This window comes from Zonotrichia albicollis, chromosome 22 (assembly GCF_047830755.1).
Source record: "Zonotrichia albicollis isolate bZonAlb1 chromosome 22, bZonAlb1.hap1, whole genome shotgun sequence".
NCBI lineage: Eukaryota > Metazoa > Chordata > Aves > Passeriformes > Passerellidae > Zonotrichia > Zonotrichia albicollis.
The window spans coordinates 5,262,791-5,282,107 of record NC_133840.1 but is presented as its reverse complement, the minus strand read 5'-3'; the positions used below and the strand labels follow the sequence as shown (position 1 = coordinate 5,282,107).

Genomic DNA, 19,317 nt, shown 5'->3' with positions numbered 1-19,317 from the left:
GACTCAGCGGGTTTATGAGGCTGATCCTGCAGCCCCAAAGCCTCTTTGCAGAGCAGGTGAAGGCCAGGAGTGCAGCTTCCCTCAAGGTGACACAAGGTGTCCCTTCCTTCTCTTTGTCACCAAAACTGCAGGAAAAACAAAAACCCTCCAACAACATTTTCAGTGGGAGCTGCTGGGGATCATTCCCTCCTGCAGCCAGGGCTGACTTGAAGAACCTCTGGCTTTTCTGTCCCACCTAACCTTGCTGCTTTGCCCTGTTTCCTGCAGGATTTAGGGATGGAGTCCACCTCTCTGGATGATGTCCTCTATCGTTACGCCAGCTTCCGAAACCTGGTGGATCCCATCACCCACGACCTCATCATCAGCCTGGCAAGATACATCCACTGCCCCAAACCAGTAGGTGCCATGGTCTCCTCTCATTTTGTGCCTTGGCAAACTGGGAATGTGGAAAATCCTCCCAGTTCGGGGTGGGTCAGGTTTTCCAGCTGAACAAGTGATATTCTGCTAATGTTGGTTCTCCTTCTGGCTTGTGTGTGGCAAGGGATCATCCATGGGTGGATGGACCTGCAGGCATCACTCTGCTGTGTTTGCTGCTAATAACAGGTCTTTAATTTCCTGTGAGAGTGGCTGAAGGGATGGAGTCATTCACTGCTGCTTCTTGTGGATGTTTCACTCAGTTATAGCCTCCACCAGTGTTTGAAAAGGAGGGAAATTGCTTTTTTTTTTTTTAAGCATTTACAGATTTCTTTAATGTTGTGAGGCAAAGCCACAAAGGTGCTGTTTGGGCTGTGGTGTGGGTGTGACTCTGAAGGGCCTCATAAAACTCTCAGCCCACAGTAAAAGGTGCTGGGAAGGGTGGAGGGGACACCAGGGACCCAAATCTCCATTTTCAGAGACAAGGATGGCTCTCCATGTCCTACAGCATGAGACTGAGATGGAGCCACACCCCTGTGCTGTGCAGGGACATCCATGGATCCCTTTTCCTGTGGAGAACAAAATCCTTTCCTTCCTCCTCCCCCATGGGCTGGGAAAGTGGAGAAAGCTGCTCTCTGCTCTCTGCTCTCGTGCCGGGCGCCTTTCCAGCAGAGAGGCCCCGTTCCCCTGCTGGGCCTGTCCTGTTCCAGAGCCCTGAGACTGAGCTGCTTCCTCCTCCTGAGGGTGAGAACCATGGAGGAGAGCTCTGGATTCCCCATAAAAACACCCCGAGGCCACTCCTGGGCCTGGAGCTGCTCCAGTGCAGAGCTCCTGCTCTCCCCTGTGCCCCTGCAGGTTTCTGTTGGCACCAGAGGCTGTGCAGGCGGCAGTGCCAGGTCAGCAGGGAGATGCAGAGCCCTCGTTGCTCTGCTCAGCCCTGAGAGGCACATCTGGACAGCTGTGTCCAGTTCTGGGCTCCTCAGGGCAAGAGGAGCTCCTGGAGTGGGGCCAGAGCAGGGGGACAGTGAGGATGAAGGGACTGGAGCATCTCTGAGGGAGCTGGGGCTGCTCAGCCTGGAGAGGAGATGCTGAGAGAAGCGCCCATCCCTGGCTGTCCCTGTGTGCAGGGACCCAGCAGTGGCACAGGAGGAAAGGGCAGGAACTGATGCCCAGGAAGCTCCACCTGAAAATGAGGAAGAATTTCTTCCCAGGGCAGGTGAGAGCTGGATCAGATTGTCCAGAGGGGGTGTGGAGTGTGGAGCCTCCTTTCACTGGAGAGCTCCCAGAGCTGCCTGGACACAACCCTGGGCCATGTGCTGGGAAATTTGGGCCTTCCAGCCTGAGATTCTGGGATTGTGTGCAGGCAAAACCCCAAATGAGTCAGCCTGTGCAGCACTGAGGCTCTTACTCTGCAGGAGAGGCTTTTTGGATGCCCTTGGTGCTCTCCACATGCTCTGCACAGCTCAAAGCACCACACCAGGGATGGATGGGATGGATGGATGGGATGGATGGATGGGATGGATGGATGGGATGGATGGGATGGATGGATGGGATGGGATGGATTGGATGGGATGGATTGGATGGGATGGATTGGATGGGATGGATTGGATGGGATGGATGGATGGGATGGATGGATGGGATGGGATGGATGGATTGGATGGGATGGATGGATGGGATGGATTGGATGGGATGGATTGGATGGGATGGATGGATTGGATGGGATGGGATGGATGGATTGGATGGATGGGATGGATGGATGGGATGGATGGATGGGATGGATTGGATGGGATGGGGATGGATGGGATGGATTGGATGGGATGGATGGATGGGATGGATGGATGGGATGGATGGGATGGGATGGATGGATTGGATGGGATGGATGGATGGATTGGATGGGATGGATGGGATGGATTGGATGGGATGGATGGATGGGATGGGATGGATGGATTGGATGGGATGGATGGATGGGATGGATGGATGGATGGATGGGATGGGATGGATTGGATGGGATGGGATGGATGGATGGGATGGATTGGATGGGATGGATGGGATGGATGGATGGGATGGATGGATGGGATGGGATGGATGGATGGGATGGATGGATGGATGGATGGATGGATGGATGGATGGGATAGATTGGATGGGATGGATGGGATGGGATGGATGGGATGGATGGATGGGATGGATGGGATTGGATAGATGGGATTGGATAGATGGGATGGGATGGATGGGATGGGATGGATTGGATGGGATGGATTGGATGGGATGGATGGATGGGATGGGATGGATGGATGGATGGGATGGATGGGATGGATGAGATGGATGGGATGGATGGATGGGATGGATGGATGGGATGGATGGATGGGATGGATGGATGGGATGGATGGATGGGATGGATGGATGGGATGGATTGGATGGGATGGATGGATGGGATGGATTGGATGGGATGGATGGATGGATGGGATGGATGGGATGGGATGGATTGGATGGGATGGGATGGATTGGATGGGATGGATGGATTGGATGGATGGATGGATGGATGGATGGATGGATGGATGGATGGATGGATGGATGGATGGTGAGGGAAGCAGGGCTTGTGCAGGTGACAAAGAGCAGCCCCAGCAGCATCAGGGCTGTGCTGCAGCTCCTCATTGGTGGCTTTGCCTTGCTCAGCTTTGGGTGCCACTGGCTGTGCTTTAAACCTTTTATTTTTATTTTTTTTTGTTTTGGCAGCTGAGTGAAAAGTAACTTCATCCCAGTGTTTGGTGGTGGTTTCCTGAGATACTGATGTTCTCCAAGTCCCCAGAAATTTGCCTGCTTTAGTCACCAGGGTGATTTTCCAGCTCCCAGCCCTCTCTTCCCCCAGACTGACTTCACTTTGACAGAGCCTTGGCACAATGTGAGAGCAGGAGAGCACTCAGGGCCAGGAGTGCTGCAGAAGTTTTGGCTTTTTCTCTGAATCCTGTGCCACAAATATCCATAAATATATATATTGAGGCAGCTGGGAGCTTGTCCTTATCCATGCAGAGGTGGATGGAGCTGGCCTGGACCCTGGTCCCTGTTAACCTTCTCTTTTAAATATGTCCCTGCTCAGGGTTATGGGGTCCTGGAGAGGCTCTCCTGACTCTCTGTACATTGCTTTTTTCACTCAGCTTCTATTTATACCACCCTTAGCTTAAAGGTGACCCCTTGGTCTCTCCTCTGAGCTAAAATAAAAGTTGAATCATTTTTCCAAGCCCTGGGTAAACACAGCCTGAGTCTGTATGGTTAGGAAAAATTGGCCTGGCCTCCCCCGAGTGGCTCTGGAGCTCAGGGGGTGCTGATTCCAGGCAGCAAATCCAACCCAAAAGCTGTAACTGCTGCTGGAGGAGGCTGGAGTGCTGTGAAGGAGGAATTGGGGAGGTGGAAATGTTTGGGTGAGCTTTGTGTGGGTGTCCAGGCAGTGCTGCAGGGCTGGATTGCTGCTGATTGCCCAGCCTGGCCCGTGGCTTGGGGTGTGAAAGGAGCCAAGGAAAAATCTCCTTCCCAGATCCTTTGGAAGCCAGGGGTTGGATCTGGTCCCATTCCAGATGTGTTTAATGCTGCTCATGGAAACCCAGGTCCTGGAGTGCAGCTCTGGTCACCTTTGGGGTTCCTGAGGCTTGGAAGGGGCAGATTTGCTGCTCAGGAAACTCAGATTGTGCAGAAAGTTTTCCAGCAAGGAATGGGGATCACAGACATCTGAACAAGTGTCCTCTCCCCCATGGCCAGGCTTTTATCTCCCTGCCTCTCTCCTTGTGGGAAAGGTTCCTTGGAGAGCAGCTCAGCTCCAAAGCCACTGAAAAAACCCAAAACCCAGTGCCAGCAATCAGTGGGTGGTGCCCTCAGGGTGATGTCTGTCTGTCTGTCCCCACAGCCAGGAAAAAGGGACAGAACACCCCAGCAAAGCCGTGTGCTGTGGGATTGCAGCAAACCTCCTGCAGCTGCTCTGGGTTGGAGCTGAAAACACAAACTTTGAGTAAGGAGTGAAGGGCCCCCGTGAAAAATTCACAGCTCTCCGTGCCAGCAGGGATATCTGGCCCTGAACTATTGGAAAATTGAAGCAATTCCTTTTTTTCCACACACCAAAGCCACGTGTGGGGATGACTGATGGCTGAGATAGGGAGTGAGTCAGGCTTCCCTCCAGCTTGGGGACTTGGGTTTGGGATAAGCACTGAGGGAAAGGGAAAGTGGAGCCTTGGGCAAGGCTGGTTTGGGGTTTGTGCCTTTTTACTGCAACCCCTGGGATGTACCTGGGAGCTCCTCCAAGCCCTGAAGGTTGCCCAGAGAGAATTTTGGCTTTGCTGATCCCCATCCTGCTGCTTTCCGGCAGGGCAAGGCTGGCAGAGCAGCTTAGCAAAGCCCCCACCCAAAATCCAGCTTTGCCTCCCCATTCTCCTGCAGCTCCTGAGCAGCAGCTTTTTTTTATTCAAAAATGAAACAAACCATCCCAAAATCCAGCTTTGCCTCCCCATTCTCCTGCAGCTCCTGAGCAGCAGCTTTTTTTATTCGAAAATGAAACAAACCATCCCAAAATCCAGCTTTGCCTCCCCATTCTCCTGCCCCTCCTGGGCAGCAGCTTTTTTTATTCAAAAATGAAACAAACCATCCCAAAATCCAGTTTTCCTGGCCATTCTTGTGCCCCTCCTGAGCAGCAGCTTTTTTTTATTCAAAAATGAAACAAACCATCCCAAAATCCAGCTTTGCCTGGCCATTCTCCTGCTCCTCCAGGCCTCAGGTGGAAGATGTGACCCTGTTCAAACACAGGGAAGTGAATTTGGGCAAATATCTCAGGTTGGGATTATCTCAATTTTGAACATCATCTTCATCTTTCCCACTGAAATTCAAGGTAAATGGGAACAGAGAGAGTTTTTAAAGCTCTTCTAAGCAGCTGGAGAGTGGAAGCAAAGTGGATTTTGCCCTGCGTGGATGGAAGCTCTGTTTTCCTGTCTTTTGAGCAATTTCCCTTCCAGAAGGGAGGCACCCTCTATTAGGAAAAAATAAAAAAGGAAATAAAGAAATAAAAGCAAAGAGTTTTTGTAAATAGGGAAGGTGCCAGGAGGCTTTCCAGTGGTTGCTCTTCCTCGATGGCAGGGACTGGGATTCCTGGCCAGAGTCCAGCAAGTGATTATCTCCCAGTTTGGGCTGTTTGGGGATTTCTAAGAGCTTTATCCCACCCTTCCCATCTTCAAAGAGCTGCTGGGTAATTTGCTAAATCCTGCTGATTTCTCTGTCACTTTCCTTTTTGCCCTTGCCATCCATCCTGCCGGGCCAGCCCCAGCACAGCTCCTGGGTCTGCATCCGTGTTTTCACCTTTGCTTGGAGCCCTTGGAAGTGAAATTTCCCTGCTGCATCCCGGAGCTGCTGCTGGGAGAGCTTGGATACCCTCGGCTGCTCCTTCCTCACTTTTTTTTTTCCCTTAAAAAAGTACAGAAAAATCCCCATTTGTGCTGTGCCTGCAGAGCAGAGGTGGTGAGTGAGCTGCCCTTTCCCTGGGGTTCACATTGGCAGGGACTGGATGGGAGAGGGTCCTGCCACCCCTCCCCAGGCTCCCAGGGCTCAGAACCCTCAGGGAATGACAGAAATATCCCAAAAATATCCCAGGACACTCCTGCAGCCATGGGGGGCTGGCCTGGGCTCTGCTTCCCGTGGGATCCCAGCTGATCCAGGCTGAGAAATGCTGAATTTGGGACATAAATAACGCAAAAATTCACATCTGGTTTCATCCTGGGAGGGATGGGGGACAGAGGAGAGTGAGTGGTGCCTGCTGGGATGAGACCTGTGGTTCCAAGGGGGATTTTCCCTGAGAAATTCCAATTTTCCTCTGAATTTCATCTTCCCTGTGCGTGCTGAAAGGGAAGGCAGTGCCATCTTTCAGGGAAGGGAATGAAATCTTGAAATCAGAGAACAGAGTGGAACAAACACTCCGGAAAGGAGATATGATCAAGTTAAAATGAAATGGAAAAAAAAAAACCCAGAAAATCTGAAATGGAGTGACTACAACAAAATACACTGAGAGGAAATGAAGTGCATTGAAAAGGATCAAAAATTATTCCCATTGAATTCCCTAAAATCAGGGAATAAAGGTAAACAAAGAGACAAAAGAGAAACAGAAGAAATGAAATTTCAGAAATGAAACAAACCTGATACAAAGAGAAACAAGAAAAGCAAATGGGATGACATGAAGTGCATAGCAATGCCCAACTGATCCTCATTTAAATCAAGATTTCATTCCCTTTCCTGAGAGTGCCATCATCCCCTGATTTCAGTGGGTGTTTTTCTCTTTTTCTCTTGTGCACCAGCTGCAAGGATTAACCTGTTGTTTGCTGAGATATTTCCAGAGTAATGAGTAAATCCAGAGCAATCCCTCCTGGATTTTTAGCTGTTCATGGCAGGATACAGATGGATTTAGCATTAAAATTTCGCTGCTCCAGTGACCTTTCCAGTGGCCTCTGAGTGATCTTCCCATCATGATTTTGTTTGTAGCACTCAAGTGGATCCAGTTTAGGAGTGGGGATGCTCCAAGGCCTCCCCCCACACCTCAGACAGGTTTTTAGGGCCAGGAAATGCAGCACACACCTCCCTGCCATTCCCCACCCTGCTCCCATTCCTCCTTTGCTGTGGAAGCTGAGCTGGGTACCCTCCAGCAGCTCTCAGGGAAGATTTTAATTTTTTTTTTGTTTGTTTGTTTTTTTTTTTTTTTTTGTTTGCAATTTTATCTTCCATGTCCCCCTCAGGGCCATCTATCACCTCGGATTTTATTGCCTTCTCTAATTGCTTCTCTGAAGTCCAAGTGCAATATTCCTGCAGGATCCTGTGGAACAACTTCCTGAGCTGCTGCAATCCCCTTCATCTCTGCTCCTGCCTCTCTTGATAAACCCTGTTGTACACTGATTTTCATTTTGGTGTGTCAACACCCAGGCTGAGGCTCTGCACTTTGGCCTTTCAGCAAAGCAGATTGGGGGGAAATGTGCAGAATTGGGTTCCACTCCATCCCTTTGTTTCTGCAGATTTTGCCTGTCAGTTTTCTGCCACTTCTGCCTTTCTGCAGCTTCAGCAGCTCCTAATTTGGGCTAATTCAGGGATTAATTGCTGGGTCCTTGGTGCTCTGTGGTTGTCCTTAGTGAGCACTCAGTGCTGCTGGGGTGCCCAGGGGTTTGTGGTGGCAGAACTGGAATTTTAAGAGTTGCAAAGGAGCAAATCCTCCCCTGAGAGCTGCAGAATGAATGTGGTTGGTGTTGGGGGAAGTGACCTCCCCATCCCTGCAGCCAGGACGTGAGGGGCAGCTGTGACAATCCCACTGGAATTGCCTGGAAGCAGAGGATTTTGTGGTTTTCTTCAATCATGAAGTTAAACCAGTTGCCATGCTCAGAGTTGGGTTAATGTGATGAAATCCAAGGGTTAATGTGACCTTTGGAGATGGGCCAGGCAGGTCCCCTCAGGTGACACAGCCTGGCTGTCCCTGCAGGCCCCTCCTGCCCACAAGTGCAGCCCAGCCCCATTTTGCACCAGTTGCTGCCTTTCCCCCTCATTGAGTTTTATGCTGCTGTCAAGCAGGACTCCACAAAATGTTAATTTTGCCCTGGCACGGAGCCCCTGCCATCTGCTCCAGGACACCTTCAGCTGCCAGGGTGCCAGGCTGCTCCAAAAAGGACCTGAAGGGCCAGAAGTGCTGCTCAGGGTCTGTATTCTCAGCCTGCCATGCAGTTAATTACAGCCACAACCTTTAATTATTCCTGCTTTTTTCAGTGCAGTCCTTACCTGCAGACCTGGGTTTGGTATTTCCCTGCATGGTTTTGTAGATGGATTTGGGGGTGTCCAGGTGATGGGGTGAGTTTTCTGATCAGCATCTCCATAATTCACCTTCCTGTGCAAAAAAAGTTGCTGCTAGATGGGAAATTTAGTGATAAAACCTTCTAATAAGGTTTTATGAAAGTCTAATTTTTGCTTGATTGAAGATTGGTTCTTCTCCTCCTTAAAAAGAAAAAGCAAAACCTTTTTCTTTGGCTTTTATTTATGCTACTTCAGATTTTTACCTCTTTTTCCTCTTTTACCTTCTTCTTTCCTTTTTTACCTTCCCAAGAAGAAAATTTTGGTCAGATTTTACTTCTTTTACGTTCTTTAAGAGGGGATTTTTGGTGGTGAAACCTTTATCCAAGCAAACCAGAAGGAAGGGAGTGAGGTTTTTGCTGTGAACAGCATTCCCTATCCAAACAGCATCTGGAGCTGTTTGCTGGGTTTGCATTGTTTCTGTGCAGCTTTTATGTCTTTTATTTCTGTTTCTGTGCATCTTTTAACATTGTCTCAGTAGAATTTCCCACAAACTACAAGGATCTCCTAATATTTGGTGTAGTTTGAGATGAAACTCCCCTGAAATAGGTGGTGTAGGGTCTGATTTGATGCTGGGCTCTGACTGTGTGCAATTCCTGTGGCTCCACAGTGATCATTTCAAAATATGACCAAAAAAACTCCTCATTCTTATTAAAACAGCCTTTATTTAATTGCTTAAGTTCCTCCTCTAATTTGAATTAAACCAGACATGAGTTATTTTCAAAAGCTTTTCTGCTCTGAGCTACAGGGTGGTCAGATTGATCAGCCCTAAAGCCACGTTGTCACTTTATTTCGAATTTATTTTTGGGATCTATCACTCCACTAAGCCAACATCTGCTCCCTTTGGGCATCACCCTCATCCTCCACACACCAAATCCTGTTCCCAGAGGAGCCTGAATTGAGGAAAGGGGAATTGCAAAAGACTCGTGGTGATATTTAAGGTGATATTTTAAGGTCACCTCCCTGGAGAGCTTTTCCAGGGTGGATTTTTCATGCTTTGCCCAAGGAACTCAGCCATGAAAAAGGAGGGAATTGGAATTTGGGATTTAGGATTTGGGGTGGATTCCCCCTTGCACACCTGGATGGGGCTGTAGGCAGGAACAGTCACCAATCCCTGCGTTCCCCTCCTGGTTTTTGGGATGTTTTTGGGGAATGGTGGATTTAAATAATTTCCCACCTCCTGATCTCACAGGATTTGCTGGAGAAAACCCCATTAGGACTTGCAGAGGGAAATGTGGGACTGGCTGCAGGAAATGGGGGACTGGCAGAGGGAAATGTGGGACTGGCAGAGGGAAATGAAATGTGGGACTGGTAGAGGGAAATAAATGTGGGACTGGCAGAGGGAAATGTGGGACTGGCTGCAGGGAAATGTGGGATTGGCTGCAGGAAATGTGGGACTGGCTGCAGGGAAATGTGGGACTGGCTGCAGGAAATGTGGGACTGGCAGAGGGAAATGGGGGACTGGCAGAGGGAAATGGGGGACTGGCTGCAGGGAAATGTGGGACTGGCAGAGGGAAATGGGGGACTGGCTGCAGGAAATGTGGGACTGGCTGCAGGGAAATGTGGGACTGGCAGAGGGAAATGGGGGACTGGCTGCAGGAAATGTGGGACTGGCTGCAGGGAAATGTGGGACTGGCAGAGGGAAATGAAATGTGGGACTGGCTGCAGGAAATGTGGGACTGGCAGAGTGAAATGTGGGACTGGCTGCAGGAAATGTGGGACTGGCAGAGGGAAATGAAATGTGGGACTGGCAGAGGGAAATGTGGGACTGGCAGAGGGAAATGTGGGACTGGCTGCAGCACAGATGTCTGCAAGCAACAATAGGCTGAGCTCAGCCCCACGCTCTGGAGGCAGAGGGGGAAGGGACAAAAAGAAGAAGAAAGGGAAGGGAAAAAGGCAAAGCAGAAAATCATGAGATGACTTCAGCCCCTCGTGACAACATCAAAAGGGAAGAGTCGTAAATTCGGATCCCATTAAGGCCAGGGGGAGCAGGAGAAGCCGTTTTGGGGCTGCAGCTGCAGGTTTGGGGTGGGCAGAGCTCTGTGCTGGGGTTCAGCCTCTGTGCCCTGGGGGTGCTGGACACAGATTTCCCTCCCTGATTCCCTGAGATCTGGGGGTCCCTGCAGTGTTTGGGGTCTGCATTCCCACTGTGGGCATCTCACAGGATGTGAATCCCTCACACGTGGGGCCGTTTCCACGTTTCCTCTGTGTTCTGCTCTCGTCCTTTCCAAAGCCCAACTCCAGTCCCTGGGGATTTGCTCTCTTTGCCTCCTGCTAATTTGGGATAACTGATTGGATACACATTAAAGCCATTGAGGATTTTCTCCCCTGGGGCTTCCCAGGGCATGTCTCACTGTTTTATGCCTTTGTTTAACTGGATAATAATTCCATTTATCATTGTCAACATTTTTTTTTTTGGTCTTTCAACCACTTGAAAAAAAAGGCGTTTTTGCTTAATAATCCAGACTATTATCCTATTGTCCTAGCTGATCATCCAAGACAAAAAGAAGAGGATTTGGAAGGAAATCTCTCATTCTCTTTAGTTTTAAGGTGTGAAATAGGTCATGTTTTAAGGTTCATTGTCTGCTGAACTGCATGAAAAGCAAAAATCTTGGCTGAGGGATGCCCACACCAAATATTTCCTGGGCAGGGAATGGAGGTCCCAGGATAAGTGTGGTTTGTGCCTCACAGCTGCAAATCCTGCAGCATCCAGAAAGGGATGTGGCAAATGTGAAAATTCTTTTAAAGAATCCACAAAAGGAGAAGGGAGAAAAACCCCGATTTTTAATGGATTGGGAAAGCCGGGGAGTTCTCATTTTTAAGATATGCAGGACAGCACGTTTTTATTTAAGATTGATTGTGAGTGACAGAAATGTGAGAACTGTGTAATAACGCTGGGGAAAAATATAATAAAATCCTGTTGCTTCCTCACAGCCCCCAGACAATGGCTAATTGTTCTAATTTGGGTCACTCCCCTGCTGTGCTGCAGCAGGAATCCTTCACCAGGGCTCTTTAATCATTAACATTGGCCTCTTTTCCACGGAGCTTGGCCCCAGGGCTCTGCCCATCCCCAGGGATTCTGCTCCTGCAGGAGGAGCAGGCATTCGTTTTTTAATGAAAACAAATTAATTTGCTCTAACATCTTTATCACCTCCTTTGAGCTCTCTCTCCTTTAGGAGCAGCCCTGAAATCCACTTTGGGGAGCCAAATCTTGCCCATGAGGTGATGCAGGAGGGCAGGCAGTGACTCCAGGGTTATTTATCCACAATAAACCACAGCCCTGCTCATTTCAGGGTTGTTTTTCCCTGGTGAAATCCCCCTGCCCTGCAGAAAAGCCAGGAAGGTGCTCAGGAGTGGTGAAAGGTGCTGGGTGATGCCTCAGCCACGGGGTCAGGACACAAATCCCAACTCCAGATGTGTGGCTGATGGATCTGTAGGAGCTCAGTGCTCAGGAAAAGGGCACATCCCAGCTTTTTTCCCTTTTTTTCCTGTCAGCAGCATCAGCTGGGAAAGCTGGACTCTGTGCGTGTGTGGTCTGTCCCATCTCCCCAGCCCTACCCTGCAGTTTTCCTCCCACAGTTTGAAAACCAGATAAAAAATGCACATTCCCACCCCCTGTGTGATGTTAGAGGGGTCACATCTTGTGTGAGGCTTTTCCTGTGTGTTGTTTCAGGAGAGTTTGCTGCTGGGATTGGGCTCTGGTGGTGAGAAAATGCAATTTTTGTGCTTGGTTGTTGTCCTTTCCATGGAAAGGGCACTCGGGGTTTCCCAAAACCCAGCCCTGTGGGATTCAGGCTGTGCAGGTTGAGGTTTCCCTGCCCTCTGACCACAAAAATCAGCTTTGTATTGACCTTCCATGAGTGATGTGATGAAGACTGATGGAGATGTGGCAGAAAGAGATTTTGGCCTCGATTTTGATGTTGTGGGAATTGCTTCACCCCTGGAAGCAGCAGGATCTGCCCAGAGGGTTTTGTGACTTTTTTTCCATCATTCCTGAGGGTGCAGAGATGTTATCCCAAGGCAGAGGGAGCATCCCACAGGAATTCATCACTCCCCTCATCCCAGGGGTCTCCCCATTCCCCAAGAGGTTCAAACCTTGCCAGCACGAGCTGGGCTGCTTTTAAAGCTGCTTTTAAAGCTGATTTTTACACTGATTCCCTTTCCAAACAAGCTCTTGGGCTCAGTCCCACCAGGGTGTGTGTGTCAGCTCCAATTATTTCCTGATAGATTTGGATCAGGAACAGGGAAAAGCTTTTGTTTTTGTTTTGTTTGGAGCCCTTGGCACAGCCCCAGAAAGTCCTTTCTCCTGCACACAAGTTTTGGGGCTGCAGAGATTTGGGTAAAAAACCTAAAAAATTGAGTTTCCTGAAGCACAGTTTGTGGGAATGAGATGTGCAGAAGGAAGGAGCCCATCCTGTGCCTTAGGAGGGCTCTGAAATGGGAATTTTATTTATTATTATATTTATTTTCTTATCACAAAGTTGATAAAGTGTGCAGGAATCATGTGCTCTAAATCATTTATTAAAGCCCCCAAAATAGAAATATCTCAGGATCTACAGGGCTTGGGATGTGAGCTTGTGAAGAAAAAGGGCTGAAAGGGTGGGGATGCTGGATGTAGAGAAAGGATTAAAATATTCCTTGTCCTGCTCCTGCACCAGTATGGATGGGCTGGGTTTGCTTTGGGCTGAATTATTCAGGAATTGGTTTGATGGGAAGTTCAGGCCTGAGCTTCCCTTGGCCATCTGGAGGTCTTGAGGGGAAAAAAAACCTCATTAAAGACCTCAAAAAACCACATTGGAGACGCAAGATGGCCATGACACACCTGAACTAGCAAAAATTTGTGTTTTTTTTATTTTACTTTCTCAGCTTCTCCACGTTCCTCTTGTGAAACATTTCACTTCCCCAACGCTTCAGCTGGGATAATGCTGGAGACAGCTTGAATTGTCTCTTGTAGGGTTATTTTTGAGGAAATTTGCAGCACAAAATGCCGGCAATATCCTTCCCCCTCAGGATTTTAACACTTTGTTTCCTTTTCAACATGGGTTATTCAGGAAGGCCTCGGAGCTGGAAACCCCCACTCCTCCCTCAGGGTGGATCTGCTGTTTCAGGGGCTGCAATGCTTAAAAATCAAAATAATAATTAAAAAAAAAAAAACAGATTAAATGAAAGCAGCTGGCACCTGGCAGGTAAAAAATTAAATATATATAGAGAGAGGTGTCAAAATCTGTGGTGTTTTCTTCTCATGTTGGGGTGGGTGCTTCTACAGCCGGGAAGGTGTTGCTGGCAGTGTTGCCTTCCCAAAATGTTTTGAGGCTCTAATTAAAGAATTGCCTGCTTTTCCAGGCTTTCCTGTGGGAAACATGAGGTAAAATGTTGCTTTTCTTTATTTTCTCAGTGTTCATTCCACAGGTTGAGCCTCCCTGGGTTCATCCAGGCCCGGGGTTGGTTTTTGCCACAGGGCGTGTAGTGGGAGAGGAGCTGTGGGAGCGCCTGAGGGATGAAATTTGTGGGATAAAAACTCAGATTTTGGGTTCAGCTTGGTGGTGAATGAGGGGTTGAAAAGCAGGGGTTTAAATGTGTCCTATAAACCCAGATTTCCTGGGCAATTTCTGCCTGAAATCCCCTGGCACTGCTGCCCTCAGTGCAGGTGGAGCTGGGCAAGCACCACCCTGGAATTATCAGGGAAAACACCCTGGAATTATCAGGGGAAAATCAGCTGGAAATTCAGCTTGTGATTCATGGGAATCACCATGATATATCTGGGAACAAACCCTCCCAATTTATATTAAGTCTTCATTCTTACAGTGGAGTCAAACCCCACAAATCCTGGTTGATATTTCTGCCTCAGCCACCTGCAGTGATGTCCTGGCTTTGTGGTTGTTGTGTTTTTTGGTTTTTTTACCCTGAGAAAACCTGTAGTGGTTGTTGTGTTTTTTGGTTTTTTTACCCTGAGAAAACCTGCTGTAATTGTTTCCCTGTACACCCCCAAGTGATTTGTCAAAATCCCAATTGCTCCCAGGTAATTCAATATTTATGATGTCTTCATAAGGCTGGTCCCGCTCCACTGATGCAGAGGTGAGGGGGTGAATAAATTGCATAAATTTCATAAATTAGGGGGCAAAATCTGAGCTGTCAGGGAGGATGTGAAGGCAGCAATAATTGGCTGTCCAGGCAGAGGAGATGCAGAACCTTCCTCAGGTTTTTCCCAGAAAATCCTGAGCCATGCCCATGGCTGAGCAGCCCAGGCTGCCTGTTTATTGTAGGGTTTCATCTTTAATTCCTGTGTCTTCCCTAATGATCTAACATTTCGATAAAACCAGGCAGACAGCACAAATTGTCGCATTTTGGATCTTTTTTTATCATTATTGATCTTTCAGTCAGGCTCATCTCTGCCTGTGACCTTTCAGAGAGCAAGAGAGGCACTGCAGGATGGGTGGTTGGAATTTCTGGAATGCAGATCATCTGTATGAAAATCCTGGAGTTTATTTTATAAAAATAAGGACTGGGTTTTATTTTATTTTATTTTTAGGACCCAAAATTTCTAGACCCAAATCCTTAGAAACTGTCAGAGCTGAAGTTTTCCAAGCCCAGCATCCCTTGGGATGAAAATTTGATCCAAAATCGAGAAGACGCCACGTTTCTTCATGTTTTATTTTTCTTAACAATTAAATGTTGTGAGATTTTCTCTTCCCAAGACTCCATCAGCTCACAAAGCTGCTGGGAAGTGATTTTGGGTGGTAATGAATGGGTGATTTAACCAATTTTAATCAATCTCTGCCAGATTTTTGCACTGGAAGCTGTTGCATGGTGTCGGATGGTAATGGTGGGATAATAACAAGATGATGATGATGATGGTGATGATAATAATAATAATAATAATAATAATAATAATAATAATAATAATAATAATAATAATTCCTGCAGAATCTTAGCACTCAAAGAAGTTTTTCCCCCCTTTCTAGATGGTTTTAAGGGTGGTCCCTCAAGGTTTCCCAGCTCCAGCTGGAGCCACTCTGGGCTCGGGGCAGCCCCTGGGTGTGGTGGCAGTGCTGCAGAGCTCTCACCCCGTGTCCTTTCCGTGTTTTTGCAGGAAGGGGACTCCCTGGGAGCCATGGAGAAGCTCTGCAGGCAGCTCACCTACCACCTGAGCCCCCACTCGCAGTGGAGACGCCAGGGCATCATGAAGAGGAAGCCGCAGTCCTGGTGAGTCCCTGCTGGCTCCCAGGCTGGCCTTGCCACCCCTCAGGGGCTGGGGACACTGGAGAAGGGAGTTTTCCACAATGTTTTTGGCAAATGTGGGAGCTGCCTGTTGCTCCCTGCAGCCACAGGAGATGCAAATTCACCCTGCTCGGAGCTGGGGTGTCCCAATCTCCAGAATTCTCCTCCCTCTCCAATCTCACCAGCATTTCCCACATTTATGGTTCCTTCATGCTCTCCCAGAGGTGTTTCCCTCTATTTCCATCTTCCTTTCCCTGTTGAACAGCACTTCAGTGCCTGGGGAGGAGGAATGGTCTGGAAAACCTGAGCCATCCATCGTCAAAACATCCCTTGCCTCCCAAACTGCTCCAAGAGCTCCTAATTAGCTGGTAATTAATGTACAAGCACGTGTCACCATGCACTCCGTGGCTTGCAGTGCACAGAAGGAATTTTGTTGTTAAAAACAGGAAAAAATAACCCAAATCCCCTCCTCATCCAGCTCCTCAGCAAAGCATTCCCATCTGGTGTCATCCTGGATCCACAGAGCTGAGAAACCTGTGGATGAGGCTGATGAGAATGGAAAGGGCTGCTTGTTTTCCTTATGTTGGGCATTGTATATTTATTATTTTTGCTTAAGGAAGCGAGAAATAGAAACAAAGCTGCAATCTGGGAGAGTCAGGATTTGTATCCAGGTGCAGGAGAGTTTTGGTTGTAGTGGAGCTGTAGTAGGAATTAATCCAATGAAAAAAACTGGGATAGGTAAAGAGAGGGGAGGAGTGGTCACAGGAGGAAAAAAAGACACAAGGAAATCAAGGATTGAGTGGCCAAATAGGATTAGGAGCACATTTCCCAGGGATCTGGCTTATCATCCTCACAAAGTGATGCCCTGAGAGAGCAAAACGTGGAGAAATGTATTTCACTAGCAGTGTTACCCACATTTCTGGTGGGTTTTAAGGTGCATTGATGGCTAAAATCTGCATTTTCCAGTGAAGCAGCAGAAACTGGGGGAGTGTTGGAGCTGCCAGGCTGTGTCCTGGGGGCACACGGAGCTGTAATGACCCAGCAGCTCATTAACCCTCCGGGGTTTCCTCTTAATTAGAGTAGGAAATGCTCCTTGTCCCCCCATTGTTCAGGTCCCACTGCTGCTGCATCCGAGCTCTTCACAGCCCCAAACCTCCCGAAATCCTTGGAAATGACAAAACCTCGAGCCCTGCTTTGTGCCGCTCTGTCTTTAATTACCAATCCCCGTCCTTAATCCCCAGCCCGGGATCAGCGCGGTGGGAGCCCAGCCTCGTGCCCGAGATTTGCAAGGCTTTATCTGCAGCTTTTCCTTGCAGCAGCTGGGGAATGGCTGAGGTTTCCCGGGGCTTTAGGGGCAGGGATCAGGTTTTGGGATCAGGTTTTGGGATCAGGTTTTGGGATGAGGTTTTGGCTGCCAGAGAGCCCTGCAGTGACCCAGTGCCAACCTGGGCTGCTGGTTCTGCCCCAGCCAGGCTTTGGAGGGTGGGATTTTCCTGCATTTCTGGTTTAGATGCTCTTTTAGGAGGTGGCTGTGAGTTGAACTCTTTGCTGGAAGGTGAAGTCAGTCTTGTGCTAAGGTTTAAATGCCATAAAATAGGGATTTTATAGCGAGCATCCTGCTCTGGGCTGGGGTTTCCAAGTGCACAAGGGAATTGTGAGCTCCCATTCCCAGGTGCTGGCACTGCCCCGACTCAGCCCTGCTGCCAGGTGTGGCAGGAACTCCCCAATATCACAGATCCACCCTTTTTCATGTGTGTGTTGCAGGGAAAATCGCTTTCCTTCCTCCACACCCACATATCCACTGCAGGTGGGAATGGGAAGCAGAGCAGCAGCAGCAGCAGGAGGAGGATGGGCACAAAGGATGGAGCTGATTTTTTGGGCCAGGCAGAAGGAGAGAGACTCTGCTTCCTAATCCCAGCTCCTCCCAGGCTGGGTGTGCTCCCTAAATCCAGGCAGACATCCCCAGCCCTGGCACAGCAGCACCCAAACCTCTGCCAAATGACCTTATTTATTTTTTTGGCACGTTGTAAATCTGTCTGGCTCTCCCTCGCTGTCTCCACGCCTCCCTCGGAATACATTCAACATGCAGGGATGAAAATCGGGGGAAAGCCAGCAGCAGCAGGATGGGGGCAGCCTGCTAAAATCATTTCCCTGAGCCTGGCTCTGCCTGGGGACAGGATTCCAGCCCTGGAATCTCCCTGCTCCTGTCGGCATCACAAAGGCAAACCGGGAATCAAAGCTCCTGGGAGCAGGAGGTGTTTCCCAGGGGAAACCATCCCTGGGGATATCCCGGTAGGAATGAGGCAGGAATGCAGCAGAGAGGATGGGGCAGTGGGCAGCAGCTGAAGGAATATCAAATATTCACGTTGTAACTCCAAATTTGCATCAGATAAACCCATTGTTTTTTATTTTTACACACAGTTCTTGCTAATGCCCCTGTACGAAGCAGGGGAAGAATTTAGGGTGAAGCAGCTCACTTTAAATGGCATTAAATGAGGTCAATCTGGACCTAAATTTGTGGATTTTTTGACCCTGCTGCTGCTCAGAGAAACCCCCAAATGCCCACACCAGGCTGAGCCAATGTGGCATTTTCTGCACTTTCTTACCCCATTTTTTGTTTCACAGCTTCCAGCCCTCACTTGTGCAAATCCCTCAGTGCTGGCACCTGGGAAGAGCCAGGAGCTGATTCTCTTCTCACTTCTCCTGGCTTTTCCAGGTGGTTTTCCTGAGCTGGGTTTTCCAGCCCATTCTTTTCTTTGCCACTTGCCCTTTCTAGTGACACCTGTGACTCAGCCTGAACTCCTTTCACCCTCTGATGTGAAATCACCTTGAAACAGCAGGAGAATGAATAATTTGGGACAGATTTTGGGAACGTGGGGGCTCTGTGAGGCTGTGGCAGATTTAACCCCTGGTTGTCTGAGGGCTGGATGTTCTCCAGGCATTTGGCACCCAGGAGCAGAGACCTGTTGGAACAGAAGGTGTTTGGATTTAGAGATGAATTTACAGAGGTTGAGCAGCTTTATTTTGATGGCAGGAATGATCTTTTATCATCCCACTCCTGATTTCATCAGGGACACAAAACATTTCTGTCCTGCAGGAATGCTGGGTGCTGGGCTTTCATGTTGGCACTGCCTGCTTGCATTGCTTTACAAAGGAAAAAAATGATTCAAAAATGAGTTTTGATGGTGGGAGAAGCCCTTTGGAGAACAGAAAGGGAATGTTTGTGGTGGAAATCCTCCTCTGCTGTGGCAGCTGGTGGGTGAGAGAGAGGAGCTGGAGCTCCTGCAACAAAAGGTCCCTTCAGAGCACCCAGCACAAAGGCAGGTGGTGGGAGGAGGCTGGAGCAGGGGCTCCTGGCCATTGAAATCCCATTTCTGTGTGTGTGTGTGCTGGAGCTGCTGCAGAGAGCAGGGAATGTGGGAGTGGAGCCTCTGGGATGTGTGTGGGTGATCCCTTCTCCCTGTGCCCATGGGATGCCATTCCCTGCACATTCCATGCACATTCCAGGGCTGGCCCAGGGAGCTGAGGGGACACAGGATGCTCCAAACGCTCTCAACTCAGTGGTTTGGGGTGGTGGTGTCGTTTTCCACCTTTTGCAGTGGAAAACAGGAAATTCCCAAACCCCTCTGCTCTGTCCAGCATGGCCTGAGGCTCTGGGGATGGAGAAAAGCAAAGTTCTGGTTCCTGATGGCTTTTCAGGTTGGGATGCTCAGCCCAGGCTCAGACACACCCTCTGATAAATGTCTAAATGTGAAGGGAAGGCCTGGAGTGACACACAAATGAGCTGAGATTTTGTGAGAGAGAGAGTGGAAAACCTCTGGGAGACACCTTTGGTTT

General features: G+C 48.9%; 1 protein-coding gene across 2 annotated transcripts in view; it reads left to right on the top strand.

Moving 5' to 3' along the window:
- Positions 1-19,317, top strand: part of LRRC75A (leucine rich repeat containing 75A) — a 69,768-nt gene that overhangs the window by 24,640 nt on the left and 25,811 nt on the right. For both annotated transcript variants that reach the window (XM_005493675.4, XM_074557316.1), the window contains exons 2-3: positions 268-396; positions 15,353-15,465. In XM_005493675.4, coding sequence (XP_005493732.2) covers positions 268-396; positions 15,353-15,465 — 242 coding nt within the window. The remainder of the gene's footprint in view (positions 1-267; positions 397-15,352; positions 15,466-19,317) is intronic.